At 42.0% G+C, this 15,708-nt stretch overlaps 2 protein-coding genes across 12 annotated transcripts in view; one reads left to right on the top strand and one right to left on the bottom strand.

Moving 5' to 3' along the window:
* Positions 1–15,708, top strand: part of ZNF518B (zinc finger protein 518B) — a 429,620-nt gene that overhangs the window by 194,111 nt on the left and 219,801 nt on the right. The window lies entirely within an intron of this gene.
* Positions 1–15,708, bottom strand: part of LOC135972110 (cytokine-dependent hematopoietic cell linker-like) — a 74,336-nt gene that overhangs the window by 6,198 nt on the left and 52,430 nt on the right. The window contains exons 7-13 of the mRNA XM_065598517.1: positions 14,655–14,752; positions 14,123–14,168; positions 11,813–11,866; positions 7,050–7,078; positions 6,509–6,528; positions 5,221–5,349; positions 183–210 (exon numbers count right to left, since the gene is read on the bottom strand). Coding sequence (XP_065454589.1) covers positions 183–210; positions 5,221–5,349; positions 6,509–6,528; positions 7,050–7,078; positions 11,813–11,866; positions 14,123–14,168; positions 14,655–14,752 — 404 coding nt within the window. The remainder of the gene's footprint in view (positions 1–182; positions 211–5,220; positions 5,350–6,508; positions 6,529–7,049; positions 7,079–11,812; positions 11,867–14,122; positions 14,169–14,654; positions 14,753–15,708) is intronic.

Below are 15,708 nucleotides of genomic sequence, written 5' to 3'. Positions count from 1 at the left end.
TATGAGACACATTCTTATCTAAATGCTCAGGAAGATAACTTTAAACCATGTGTACAAATCTCATTTAAGCAAGTAATTTTACACTGATCTGTCATTGACAGAGCAGTGGCTTAAAGACAAAATGTAGTAGTAGTCTTAATTTACTTTCTATGTTGATAATTTATACAAAGATTACTACTTACTTCATTTAACTCCTTAACAGATAGGTGTCTAGAAAAGAAATAAATAAATGCAAAACATTTCATTATTGTAAAATAAAAATTCCAAGTACTTAAATACTTTAATATTATCAAAGTAAAATTAATCGCCCATGGTATGGTAAGGAGTTTATTACTGCTGTATAAATTAAGAAGCTGGTTATTTTCCACATAAATTCATTGGAGAAAAAAGTTATGGTTTTCCATAAAAACTGTAACATAAATGGAATTAATCATGGAAATGAAACGTCCTTTTGAGATGTTTATATTTTGGGAGCACGTATGTGCGTGTGATGGTGGAGATCTGTATACTTATTCTAAACAGTTTTCTCACCCTATCAAAAAACATCACTAACTTTTATTTCAACTGTAAATTTATGTTCCCTAAAGAATGAAAATCATTTAAAACATGAAATGCTCAAGATAGGTGGAATGAATGGAGTAGGAGAAGAGATAGAGGCCATGTCTACACTATCAGTAGATTAGCGCTGCTGCAATTGATGCAGTGGGTGTCGATTTAGCAGGTCTAATGAAGACCCGCTAAATCGATGGCAGAGCGCTCTCCGGTTGACTCTGGTACTCCAGCAGAATGAGAAGAGTAAGGTAAGTCGACAGGAGAGCATCTTCTGTTGACGCAATGCAGTGTAGACACCACGGTAAGTCAACCTAAGCTACGTTGACTAACTTAGGTTGACTCCCGCAGAAGGGGAACCCAAGATACAAACAAGTACAGAGAAGTGGACAACAGGCATCAAGGCCCTGATTCAGCAAAGCAATTAACTCCTATTGAAGTAAATGTACTAGTGAAGTGCTTTGCTGAATAGAAATGGATTTATGCATGAGCTTAAAGTTCAGCCTTTTGGCTCTTTGTTCCAGAGCTACAGCTGGTGCAAAATGGAATAGCTCCTTTTGACGTCAGTGGATGATGTACCTGCCGAAGAGGTGACCTGTCATGTATAGGTGGGAGGGGGAGTGGCTCTACAAGCTTTCTTATATGAAATAAATAAAAGTTAATGTACTAGTTGGACTAGGTGCAAAAACTGAATTGATTTCCTACCCTTTTGTCACTGAAGAGCTTAAATCTGTTTTTGATTACATATGAATTTTTTTTGATGGACAAAGCCTAAGTCCCATTTTAAAAACAGATTTATGGCCAGATTTTTGAATGTATTTATGCACCTAAAGATGCAGATAAGTGCCTCGTAGAATTTTCCAAAGCATCTAGCTGCCTAACTCTCATTAAAATCACCTAGACATCTAGGTACCATTTAGAAAAAGACAAGCATGTTCTTAAGTTCATTTTTATGAAGCAAAGCACTTACGTATTAATGTTAGGCACACGATTAAGTTCCATTGATTTTAAGCTTAAGTATTTTGTTGAAAAGGGATGGACTGCTGGGTCGGGGCCCTGGTGCCTTTGTAAAATGAGTTGGCACTCTGTGTTCCCTTGAAACTAAACATAGTTGGCACTATTATTGGAAGGTTCAGTGGTATGGTGACCATATTTCTCAAAGAGAAAATGGGACACTCACAGCTGCTTGCCTAAGCCCCCCTGCACCCACAAGGGTGTTGCCTGTCGCTGGAACCCTGCACCCTTCCCCCACAGGGAGCTGTTGCCTATCACTGGAACCCTGCAGGGGCCCCCTCAGGAGGCTTTTGCCCCAGCGGCTGGAACCCTGCTGCCCCACGCATGCTGGAATGCTGCCTTCTCCCAGCTCTGCCTCTTCTCTGCACGGCCTGGCATCTCCGCTCGCCTTCTCCCCTCCCCCAACACGTTCCTCCATACTGCACACCACTTTTTTGATAAAAGTGGACATTTGTCCCATTTGCTCTTGCCAACTGACCAAGTCAGCAAGAGCAAATGGGACAAATGCCTCCTTTTGAAGGAAAAAAAAAAAGTCAGGACAGGGCTTAAAAAGGGGACTGTCCCAGCCAAAACGGGGTATATGGTCACCCTATTCAGCAGGACTGCCAAGAAGTGACTGGAAATGTGACTGAATTACTCTCTACACAGTAGGATCCTTGGGGCAGGGATTGTGTTTTTCTCTCTTTCTCTTTGCTTGCATACCACTGTGTCCACTATCTATTCTAAACAAATACAATTACTGTATTTTCTGGCGTATAAGACTACTTTTTAACCCAGGAAAATCTTCTCAAAAGTCGGGGGTCGTCTTATACGCCGGGTGTCATCTTATAGGGCGGGTGCTGAAACTTCCGAGCCGGACTGGAGAATCTGCGGTCGCCGCATATGGTGGGGGGAGCTCAAAAACGGCCGCTGCCGCATCCCCGCCCAATGAAGAGGTGAGGGGGCGCCTCACCGGGAAGGTGTAAGTGAAGGGCGGAGCAAGCTGCAGGCGTCCGGGACGCCCGGGGTATGGAAAAAAGAGAGCGGCGCTGTGCCCAGAAAAACACGCCTCTTTCACCCGTCTGGCCCGCCCTTGTATCCTCTTACCGTACCTCCTTCTCTGCCTCTCAGATCTCGCTCCTGAGGACTGCAGTGAAGCGGCGCAGGCGCGCATGTGTGAGATCTGAGAGGCAGAGAAGGAGGTAATAGGATACAAGGGCGGGCCAGATGGGTGAAAGAGGCGTGTTTGCACTACCGCTTTGATAGTCTTGGAGACAGGGAGGGCTGGGCAGGCAGGGAGAGCTGACCAATCCAAGCAGGCTTTGTATACAACAACCAGCCAATCGCTGGTAAGGTACATCGCTTGCCATGATTGGCTGGTTGTTGTATACTGGGTACCACATACAGTACAGCACCAGTATCTGTACCTGTTCATACAGTATAGCACCAGTACATACAGTACAGTATACAAATGTCCAACAGTCAAAACCCCATCATGGCTCCACCAGTAAGAAGAAAGAAATATGAAGCCAGTTTCAAACTTAAAGTTGTAAACTTTGCCATGGAACATAATAACTGCGCTGCTGCAAGACAATATGGAGTAACAGAAAAGATGGTTCGGGACTGGAAAGCAAATGAAAAAGCATTAAAGAGTATGCCAATGGGTAAGTGTGCATTAAGAAGAGGCACTCCACATTGGCCAGAACTCGAAAAACATGTAGCAGACATGGTGAATGAGCATCGCCAAAACGGTTATGTAGTGACACGAAATAAAATACATTTGTTTGCACTTCAGTGGGCCAAATCTAACCCAGATCACAGCAACAGATTTAAGGCCACTGTATCCTGGTGTACTAGATTCATGGGAAGGCATAATATGGTACTGAGGCAAAAGATGAAAATTGCCCCAAAATTACCTGCAGATCTTGATAGCAAAGTAAATAGTTTCCATCAATACGTAATACAACAGCACACTAAACATGGCTATGCGTTAAGTAGTATTGGAAATATGGATGAAACTCCAATGAATTTTGATATGGTTGGAAATAAAACTGTCCATCAAAAAGGTGAAAAAACAATTTTAATTAAAACAACAGGACATGAGAAGTCCAGTTTTACAGTGGTACTAGGATGCACAGCTAATGGCGCCAAACTGAGACCAATGATTATTTTTAAAAGAAAAACAATGCCGAAATTCAAGTTCCCTGTTGGTTGTTTTGTACATGTGAATGAAAAAGGCTGGATGGATGAAGAAGGGGTAAAGCTATGGCTTGATAATGTATGGAGCAGGCGACCAGGTGGACTTATTCAAAAATGTAGTCTACTGGTGTGGGATATGTTCAGGGCTCATTTAACTCCCAGCACCAAGCAAATGCTTGCAAGACTAAACACAGATGCGGCAGTTATTCCTGCAGGATTGACATCGTTGGTACAGCCACTGGATGTGTGCCTAAACAAGCCATTTAAAGATCGCATTCAAGAACAGTGGAATGAATGGATGGTTAGCGGCGAAAAGTCATTCACAAAAGGAGGAAACATGCGTGCTCCACAGTTGGATGTTTTGTGCAAGTTTGTCATAAAAGCCTGGAATGATATTGATGCAGAAACAGTAAACAAGTCTTTCAAGAAGTGTGGCATATCAAATTCATTAGATGGTATGGAGGACGACTACTTGTGGCAAGATGAAGAGGAAGCCGAAGCTGAGACCACACCATCTGATACGGAATTCGATCCATATGATGACTGCCTTACAAATGTATCACAAGATGTCATTGATGTACTTATGATATCAGATGACGAACAGGAGGATTTTGAAGGCTTTTAAAGGGAAACTGTCACGCCAGCAAAACCTGTAAAAATACCGTAGCTTGCAGTTATGATGGGCGTTGCTAACTCGCCAGGGACTTGCCCGGCACTTGCTCTCTCTCTCTTGTTTGTTATCTTCCTCCTATCATCATCAGTTCCAGTTTGGTTGACAGCTTAGAAAACAAACAGCATGGCAGCTCCCATGGGTTTATTGTCTTATCCTTCCTTTCAGCTTTAGAGTGAATTAGGAAAAGTTTAATCCACTTGCACTGTTTTATGTTTACATGTTTGATGACAAACAGCCTTATGTTTATAAGTGACAGTTTTCCTGCTAAGTACCTGCATGTCATAAGCATTTGAATTAAAATTACCATATTGAAATCAAATCTGATGTTTTTTTAATTTTTTTTGGTGTGCGTTGGAAGAGAGGTAGTCTTATACGGCGAGTATATCCCAAACTCTATATTTTAACTGGAAAAGTTGGGGGTCGTCTTATACGCCCAGTCGTCTTATACGCCGGAAAATACGGTATTTTACTTAGAGATGGCTGGACATTTTCAAAATTTCAGTGAAAGAAGTGGGACAAAATTTTCACAAGAATTTTCATGAAAATTCCACCCATTTTTCTAATTGGCTCTGTTACTTTGCTTTAGTGTTCGTATCAGATTAAGCTAATACAAGCTACTCATATATAAAATTAATTCATGGCTGTTAAAGGAGTGGCATTTTCTTTAATGCAGTTAGGGGTCCAGATTTCATATTTTGATCTATTTCAAACTTTTAGGGCTTTCTTACACAATGTATCTGAGACGTAAAAATTTGTCCTTGGCAAGGTGAACAGAAAATAAAACAAACATGCTTGGTAACCATTACCTGGTGTTCTTTGCTGACATTGGAAAGGTGTGAGCCTGACTAAATATGTTCCTTGTGTGAGACAGCTGGCTGCTTCTCTCTGGTTCTGGGGGAAGTGGCTGATATTTCTTTGGAAGTGTCTTAAGAGGCCTAAAGTCAAAAATGGAATTTGAAGAACTATTAGGATGTAAAGAGGACACAAAACAGTCTAGTAATTGCAGGTTGCACATGTAGAGCACTGGAATTTTATTAGAAGTATCTCTTATTATATATTTGGACAATGCTTAGCTCAGTAGGGTCCTGATCTTAGGCAGGACCTCTAGACCCAATACTACCATTACATGCACAGGACACAGTACAGGGCCTAGCACAATGAGGTCCCAGTCCATGATGAACACTACCACAGCACAAACAATAACAAATATACTAATATTTAAACAGCGCTGAATACTGAAATCACTACATTTCTACAACTCTGAGTTTACCAGTATATACATTTACTGTAGTATTTGTTGTATTCCCTATATTTAATTTAGGGAATATTATGAATACTGCAGCAATACTAATGGTTTGCAAAGCTATTTACAATTTTAATGGCATTCACTATATGTGTAGTAAAATTAGCTTGGCAGTCCTTTCAAAGGTATATTTTATTTATGATGATTGTTAATCTTAGATGAAGACAAAAGGACCAACAAGGGAAAATAATTGATTTTGTATAACAAGATAAAAAAATTGTTTTATATTAGCAGAGTAGAGCCCAATCCATTTCTCATGAAAGTAAATGACAAAATTCCCATTGAAGTTCCACAAGAGCAGGATTTAGGTCTGTAGTATATGAAGGAAATTAATATAAGGAAAATGTTAACAGGCATTAAAATGTAATATTGTTCTATTGAACAGAACCCTGGGGCTTCATCCAGCAATCATGGAAGTCAATAGGAATCTTTCCATTGAGTTCAGTGGGAGCTGGATCAGACCCCAGGTTTCCTGACTAGGGGCCTTATACGTCTCACATTCAAGTCAATGGCAAATGTCCCATTGATTTCAGTGATGCAGGACTGGGCCCTAGGTACAAAGCTTCTGAGCTTAATCCTTTGTTCTGCCTAGCACCCAACTTAGTTTTAGAATGTAGGAATGTCCCAATAGTACTAATTAGACGATAACCTGTAAATTCACTTTCAAACATCTTATTGACATGACAAATTGGGGTGGGCTTGTGCACTAGTTTTCTTATCATGACTCTACTTAACCATCCCCCCAAAAGCTATTTAGGAAATGCATGCATGTTCTATCTTAGCACACTTACCTTGGAGGGGGCAAAGGGTTCTGAAAGAGAGAGGAAACATAAGCACATGGAGCTCTTTTTTTATTTACAAAAGGAGGCTGGAAACTGAAGAATGTTTAGGCTTCACAAGCACAAAACTCATTAAGCCTTTATTTCTGCATAACACACAGACATATCTAGCTATGACAAAGGGTCTGATTTTTAAAAAGACTTCCAACTCAGCTTCCATTTTTTGTGAGCACAAATAAGTGAACCTGCTGTTAATTGCAAGGGCTAATGCTATGGTGTCAGAAATAGTTCAAGCACATGACTAGATGTCTGAGGGCATGATTTGCAGGTGCAGTTGGATCTACAAGGGCACGGTTTACAGGTGCAGCAATCAGACTTCCAGGTTCAGAAATCTAAAAAGCAACATTTGTGGGTATAATTATTTGGGGTGCACAAAGTGGTGCCTGCAAAAATGGACCCTACTTTTCAAAATCAAGCCCCTAATATTGTTAATATTTTTTCAATAAAAAAGACTTGCAATGAAATTGTCATTAATGAGAGAAATTATCCATACCTGTGATCCAATTACTTTTTCTTTTTCTCCTAAATATAGAGATGATTAAAATAAATGTTAATAGAGTGCTGCCCATGTACTTAAGAATTAAGCCTGTAGTTTGTTTGTTCAACACTATGAGCAAGAAATAGGAGCTAGATTGTGTCTTTAGACACAATCCTGAAGCTGTAAAATGCATTAGTACAGGAATACCCCTTGAAGGCACTTAGAACCGCCCCTCTAAAGTATAGTTCCCACCCTTGCTCCAGGAGCTTAATAATTTGTTGCTGACCTGCATCAGCAGCAAACGACAATATTTCTAGTCCTGTCCCTGTATTCCAAGTTTGAGGGAGTAAGTAGGGGGCACCCCAGACCCAAGCTCTAGGTAATGCACAGAGATGTAAGGGGTGGCTCTTACTCCCTGTGTGGGCATAAAGTCAAATTCACAATCTAACAGAAGGCTGGAATAGCAATTGCTGGGGACTACCCAGTAGTCTCACAGTCTGGCCCTGGATGAGGATGGATTGCACACACCAGCTGCTTTGCACTTGACGTTCACAGACTCCAACAGGGCCGCCCAGAGGATTCAGGGGGCCTGGGGCAAAGCAATTTTGGGGGCCCCTTCTGTAAAAAAAAAAGTTGCAATACTATAGAATACTATATTCTCGTGAGGGCCCCTGGGGCAAATTGCCCCACTTGCCCCACCCCCCGGGCGGCCCTGGACCCCAAATCCTGAGGGTGGAATGGATTTCATTCTTTCTCCTTTGCATTGCACTTTTTGGGTAGCAAAGGATCATAGATGCACACTTCTGAATGGATTTCCCATTCTTAATCATTTATGCTTATTTCCATATAAGATGAGAATTAGTCTGACCAGTCGTCATACAGGAGCAAACATAGGTAATTGCCATGACAATAACAAAAGCTGGGACATTATTCCTCTTTATGTTTGGGTCCAGACCAATTCTCTCTAACATCACTCACAAACAGCTGTTTATTATATGTGCTAACTAAGGAACAGTTATGGTTAAGAAGAGGAAAAAACTTTATTTTTGTCATCTCACATTTTCAGTTGCAGAAGTAAGAGCACATATAAAATTGGGTCATTTTTTTCACAAAAGTTGGTGTGACACTGGGACTGAAATTTGATTTAACTACACAGCCGTTATATAAAATATTTGGCATTGATATTGACATTTCTAAAACAGTTCATAGATTATATTTTTGTTATAGTTATCAAGTTGTCCTGCATTCATTTTGTTTTGCTAATTTACATGTTAATTCTGACTTTTCCATAAGACTCTGTTACCCTAGTGAACGTACTTGCTGACTTCTGTAAATAAAACTATGAAGTCAAATCCTGTTTTCATTATTAGTTTTTTGCGTGTAATATGACTGATTACATTTTCTTCATTCTTTAATCAAGTATTCTTCAAGCATTTAAATCACTGTATTTTACTTTTGCTGTTGTAGTTTATCTGCTTTTTAAAAATAAACCTCTACTTTGTCTCCTTAAAGTTCCATGAACCAACAACATAACTGAACAAAAATGAAACATAATAGATGTTAACTTATCCTGCAAGCAGTGAACCGTAACAAATTATTCTGAACTGAAGTAATTATAGCTTAAATATTTAACAGTTCTAAAATGAAACTGACAAAGGAATTTTGCAAGTTTTTGTGCAGATAAATCCCTTATGCCATCTTGTGGTTCATTGGTTTAATAGCATCCAGCAGGAATATGAATGTTGAGAAGATAGTTTCTATAGCTGTGCAGTTACTATTGTTAATTAAAAATAATAATGAAGAGTCCGATATAGGCTCCATAAGTTTAGAAAGTGCTTTACAAATATGTGTTAAGACACCTGCTCTAGCCCCAATCAGTCCACCCTAGCCTTATTTTGTGTCATCATCTCATATCTCATGGAAGCATCAGCTAAATACATAACCTCTTTTTTTTTGCAAATCTGGGTTAAAATTTTCAAAGTGCTTAAGAGATTTAGGACCCTAAATATCATGGAATTTAGGCTAAGGGGGGGGAACATATTTTTAACAGTAAGTTCCTAAAGATGCAGATAGGAACCTGGCGGTTTTAAAAAATGCCTGTACCCACAAAGCCTGGACTAGGTTCCTAGGCTCCCTATACAATGAATAGAGAGAAATAGGTGCCTTAGAATTCACAAAAGCCATCATGCTAGGTGGGGAGCTGCCTAAAGTAGCCAATGGAGATGATGCCGATAAGAGGGGTATATGCAAAGCCCTGCCCCACTCTCAGAGATATGCCTCCAAGTCCAGATTGCAGGAAGGTGCCTATCTATGCTAGAGATCCACTACTGGGAACCCCCATCCCAGAGTCAGGTGGCTTAGGTGCTTATCTCCACACAAAATGGCCAGAGGAGGAGTCCATCTTATAGCTTTTAGCCCAGTCCTACCTCCCAGGTAGGCTTTGTATAATCAACTGAATGTTATTTATGATTCAATAATATTTCTTCATTCAGGGCTCAGTTTAGCATAGCACTTCCACATGTACGTAACGTTAAGAATATACTTAAGTGTTTTTGCTGAATCAGGTCTATAGTTACAAGATAACATGTTTGCCCACCTGATCCAAAGTCCATTGACTACAGTTTTGAGAGGGCCACCTACACAGCAGTGGAAACTGGAGGAAATAGTGGACCATCCTCTGGTTGGGCATTTTTCCTCACCATTCTAAGAGAAAAGTTTCTTTCACTTCTTAGAGACCAATCCAAGTGTATTGCTCCCCCTAGCTAGAAAGGGCTATTTGTAGTTTAAAAGCTTCTAGTACACTTGGTTTTCAGTCATGGGGTGACTTGGCCTTTAAGGGGGTGGGGCTGGTCCACACCCCAGACAATTGGCTGGGGCTGATCTGGGAAGTTTGTCTGAAAGGGTTTTTTTAATGAACAGCTGGTACACTTAGAGAAGGCAGAGTCAGGTGGGAAGGAGAGGAACTTAAAAGAGAGAAGACAGGAGAGTTAGAAAGAAGGGTGCAGAGAAAAGTGGTTTGGTGTTTCTTCTTGCTGGGAAAAGAACCACAGAGGAGCTGCAGATGGTATCTTACCACCTGGGACTGGCCTGGAAGTGAGAGGGCAGCAGAGGTAAGGGAGACTCCTGAAGTAGGCCTGGGAGAAAGACAATCTCCTCCAGACAGATGGCCTAGAGTAGACCAGGGAAAGAACCCAGTCTGGAGAGAACCAGACAAGGGAAAAGACCCCACAGTGAAAGCCTTGAGGGTCAGCAGCCTGACAGAAGCTGGGATACAGGAAGAAAGTCCCGGGATGGAGCTCTGCAGAGCCTGGGAGTGGAAGCTCTCTGTGAATGTGGGGAACAGAGGGAGAGTGAGGGGATCTACTGAGACTTGATGGCAGGGGCAACTGGCTTGAGGCTAGAAAGAGGGGTCCTAGCAGTTCCTACCTGCTCTTCATCCCGATCCTGGGCACCCCTGTGGTCACATCTCCACCACTCACACACATGCATTAGTTTACATGGGACCTGAGCCCCCACAATATTTCCACTGTGGGGGCACTAGCCCCTTCTGCCCCCCACAGCTCCCACTTTTGCTGCCTCTGGAGAAAGGGGTGAAGAGTCTGCTCCGGACTAAGCCCAAGCAGATGGAAGGGTTTGCTCCTTTGAATTTGGTTTGGACTCTGCATACTCCAGAAGGGGTGGGACTTCAGTGTGACCTGGCCGGAGGGCCAAGTCACCACACCAGACCACAGAAACTCCAAGGATGTGAGAGAGGCAGAGTGGCTGCAACTTCAGGTCTCACCATAAGGGGTACTCCAAGACAGTGAGCTTATCTCAAATGGTCGAGAATGCAGGCATTTTGACTGACCCTTAAAATAAGGGAAGAATGTGAATTTGGGGAATCAGAGGTAGAGCCTCAGCTGCACTGCCACAAGAGGGTACAGTGAAGATCATGCTGCCACAGTTCCGCAGTAATAATAAATGAGAAGAGGAGGAAATTTTTGGCTACAAAATAAAGAGGTTTCACACCACTACAAAACTTGCAAAGATATAAACCACTAAATCAAACCTCACCTATTTCAGTTTGCTTTCAACATTTCCTGTAGAGTTTGTAGATTTCTTTTGATACCCAAGTCAGAGATGAAGGATGAAGGCACTTTAATGTATAAAATCACTCTATGATATTGCCATTGCATGTTTGTCATTAGATTGCATGGCCCAATGTACAACCAAAGTCTTGCCATAGAGCTATCAAGCATGCCCTCCCTAGGGCAAAATACGTCTAATTAAGCCAGAGAATTTTTAAATCTTCCTTTGATCCCCAAATCAGGGTTGAAAGATGAGGGCTCTTTAAAGTATGAAATCAGTCTGTGACAGTCCCACTGCACGTTCTCATTTGACTGCATGGCATGGCTTAAAAGTTTGTACCTTTCACCAACAGAAGTTAGCCCAATAAAAGATACTACCTCATCTACTTTGTTTCTCATATCCTAGGACCAACACAGCTACAACAACCTGCACATATTTAAAGATAGACACATATTTAAGTACTTTGAGGAATTAGGTCCTAAATCATTGTGGCAATTGGAGGAAAGTGAGGGCTGTTCCAAAGCAGACAGAGAGACTCCCACTGACTTAAATCAACTTCAATTAGTTTTGGATCAGGCCCACAGACAAGTTCTGTGTCATTGCATTCATTTGGTTTTCGCTTGAGCTACATCAGTGTTTGCTCTTAAAGGGTAGTTAAACTTTTTTTCTTTTCTCTTTTGCAAACTTTATTTAGTATACTGCTGGCTTACTTGTGATTTCAGTAAAAAGTATGTTTGGCTTCATGCTTCGTTTTACAGCAGGACCTAAAAGGGGGAAAAATACATTTTGTTTCAGCATTGATGAATTCTTTGCATTGTCTCCACAGCTGCTCATACATACTACTGTCTAAAACTTGGCCTATGCACGAAATATAGAAAATGATCAAGCTAGACTTTATTTTTATTCGTGGAATGGCAAATTGTAGATGGTCTTTGTGTAATTATCAGCACTAACACTGTTAATAGATTTGTACTTTTTAAAGAAATAAAAAAAAGATTTAGCTTGAAAAAGATGATTTAATCCTTCAAGAGCTGACTTAGTCTCAATAAAGCCACAATAAATTTATTTGGAAATATTTTTTATTTTAAACAAATTAAATATAACTTTAATATAGTGACAGAGTAATACTGTAAATTAAAGGATTAAAAGCTGGCCATTTCCTTAAATTTAGGCAAAGTGACACAAGTGTCTGATCCTAATTAAGGCTGCGTGTCTGTCATGGAGGTCACAGAAGTCTGGGATTCTGTGACTTTCCGTGACCTCAGTGACTTTTGCAGCGGCTGGTACAGCTGACCCAGGGACTGCCCAAACACTCCGGCAGCCCCTGGGCCAGCAGCAACAACAGCAGTTTGGGTGTGGGAGGGGGTCAGGGCTGGGGCAGGGGATTGGGGTGCTGGGCAGCGCTTACCTTGGGGCAGGGGCTCCCTGGTAGCAGCTGGCATGTCCCTGCACCTCCTAGGCAGAGGGGCCAAGGGGCTCTGCATGCTGCCCCCCTGCTTGCAGGCGCCATCCCCGCAGCTCATGGCCGGGGCAGCGCGCGGAGCCCCCCGGCCTTCCCTCCTGCTAGGAGCTACAGGGGCATGCTGGCCACTTCTGGGGAGCTGCATGGAGCTGGGTAGGGAGCCTGCAAGCCCCTCCACCCACCCCCCACAGCGCCAGCAAGGGTCTGAGCTGCAAGCTGCCACCCGTTCCCCCCCCCCCCCCCAACCGCACCAGCGGGGATCCCAAGCCTCATGCTGTCGCCACCTCCCCCCAGTGCCAACGGGGGTCCCAGGCCGCACACCACCATCTGCCCCCCCCAGCACCCCTGGATTGCCCCCCGAGCACCCCCGGCCCAAATTTTAGTCAGGGATATATAGTCATGTCTACCCGTGATCTGTTCATGACTTTTACTAAAAATACCCATGACTAAAATGTAACCTTAATTATAATATACAATTACCCTATAGGAAATAAATAATTGGAGGATGCATTTACAAGTATCTCTAAATTATGGGATTTTGAAATAAAATGCAGATAGAATTAGTCTCATAGACTTTAAGGTCAGAAGGGACCATTATGATCATCTGGTCTGACCCCCTGCATGCTGCAGGTCACAAAGCCGTCCCTACCCCTTCCCTTGACTCTGCTGTTGAAGTCCCCAAATCCTGTGGCTTAGTGACTTCAATTGGCAGAGAACCCCCCCGGCTGGCGATCCCTGCCCCATGCTGTGGAGGAAGGCGAAAAACCTCCAGGGCCTCTGCCAATCTATCCTGGAGGAAAATTCCTTCCCGACCCCAAATATGGCGATCAGTAAAACCCCGAGCATGTAGGCAAGAGTCTCCAGCCTGCCCCTTGTTAGACTGGAAGCCATTGAAGAAATCAACATTTGCCAAGGGTTGCCACACCGTTAGCACAGCTATTACATTCTAAACTGGGGGAACACTCCAATATCCCCAGACACTGGGGTGTAGTAAATACTGAAAAAGGCTGAGTTTTTAATAGCAGCCACTCCTGGTGACATTACAATTAAAAGAAAATTATCAGAGTATGTAGTGGAATGGATACAGTTGGCTAGGCAAAGAACCCGATTCTGTTCCTATTTGCTCCATCTGAAATCGGGAATGACTCCAGTGCACTCTCTAATTGCTCAAAAGCTGAATGTAGCAGACTTGCCACTTCTCTCTATATATTATATTTCCCCTCTCCTATTTCTTCTTTATAATTGGGGGAGGGGGGGAGAGAGAGAGAGAGAGAGAGAGAAAAATCTGATTTTTACACAGGGGTGGCCTGTCCCTGAGGAATGGAGAGCTAAATGCCACAACATGTCCCCTCTTGAAAGTGATTACTTCAGTGTTGTTACTGATATGAAGCTGGATTCTCAATTGTAATATGATGAATTTTTAAAGTGACTGATATTTTGAAACATATAGGCCTTTTATTCTTTTTTCCCTGACTTGTATAGTTCTTCCCCATATATACAGCAAATAAGAAAATGGCATTTCATAATTTAGTTGCAAAACAAGTTTTTTTTATTGTACCTTTAACATCTGGGACTCTGCTCTCCTCTGAAACATATCTGCATTGCTGTAAATAATATAAAACGTTTAGCTGTGATATTGGTCAGTAATCATGGAAGTATAGCTGATAAAATTCTGCTGTTCCTGACACAGCAAGATGATTTGCCAGTTAGTGGATTTCTCCACATATATTTCCTCCATCATTATACACACTTGGCATCTTCATACCATAAAATAGTTAACAATTAAAAGCCACTAATCTAGGCTTTAATCTATTCCATAATTGTTATTATCTCCTAGAAATCTCTTCTTGACATGCCATTAATATGGCCGACACATCTCCATTCAGCACAACAAGTTACAGAAACAATGAGAGCAATATTACATGGGGCAAAGTGAATGAAAAGCCCAGAATAAAATATGGGTCTTAACACTGAATCGTACTGATTCAAAAAGGTGTCCAAGGATTTAGCCATGCAACTCCCATGGCTTTGCACAGCATTAAGTGATACAGGAAAAGAAGGAATTATATTTGTGTATGATCTTTACTTACACCTAAGTCTCGAGGGGAGTCAGAGGACTTTGGCTGGGTGATGATAGAGGATTTAGTGTTTCTAGAAATGGGAGCTGAATCTCCTAAATACCGTTGATCTGTGACAAAGGGAAAAAATAGAGTATATAAGAGCTGCCATCCTGGAACAAACCATGGTCCGACTTGTCCAGCATCCTGTGTCTGACAGTGGCCCATACCAGAGCTTCAGGGAGAGTGTACAAAACAGGACATTTATAGAGTGATCCACCTGTCTTCCACAACTGGCTTCTGGTAGTCAGAGGTTTAAGGTTGCCCTGAGGTTGGGGATGTGGCCCTGACCACCTTGGCTAATAGCCATTGCTAGACCTATTCTCCATGAATTTATCAAGTTCCTTTATGAACTTTTGGCCATCACAACATCCCATGGCAATGAGTTCCATATGTTAGTTGTGCATTGTGTGAAAAAGTACTTTCTCATTTGTATTAAATCAACTGCCTATTAATTACATCAGGTGACCTCTGGTTTTTGTATTGTGTGAAAGGGTAATAACATTTCTCTATTCATCTTTTCCACGCTATTCATGATTTTACAGACCTCTATCATATTCCCTCTGAGGCATCTCTTTTCTGAGCTGAAAAGCCCTAACCTTTTTAGTCTTTCCTTGCATGGAAGCCATTCCATACCCTTGATCATCTTTGTTGCCCTTCTCTTAACGTTTTCCAGTATTGCTATATACTTTTTGAGATGGGGTTACCAGAAATGGACATAGTGTTCAAGGTGTGGCATTATGACATTGTATTATTTTTTATCCCTTTTTCATATCACAGACAGCTACAGTGGCACAGTAGCCAGCAAACAGAGCTGTAAACAGGGGAGTTCGAGTGGGAGTTCTGTTGGAGGAGAAGGCATTTGTAGAGGCTGGTAGGAGCAGTGTGCTGGGAGAGAAGCTGAGCCCTGATTGGTGGGCGGAGCTTCTTTGATTAGGTGTCAGCAAACAAAGCTGTAAACAGGGGAGTTTAAGAGGGAGTTTGTAAGGGGAGTTCTGGGGGAAGACTAGGAGAACCAGGCAGAGGA

This window comes from Chrysemys picta, chromosome 5, assembly GCF_011386835.1.
Source record: "Chrysemys picta bellii isolate R12L10 chromosome 5, ASM1138683v2, whole genome shotgun sequence".
Lineage (NCBI taxonomy): Eukaryota > Metazoa > Chordata > Testudines > Emydidae > Chrysemys > Chrysemys picta.
The sequence above is the reverse complement of the archived record's forward strand: the minus strand, read 5'-3'. Positions and strand labels throughout refer to the sequence as shown.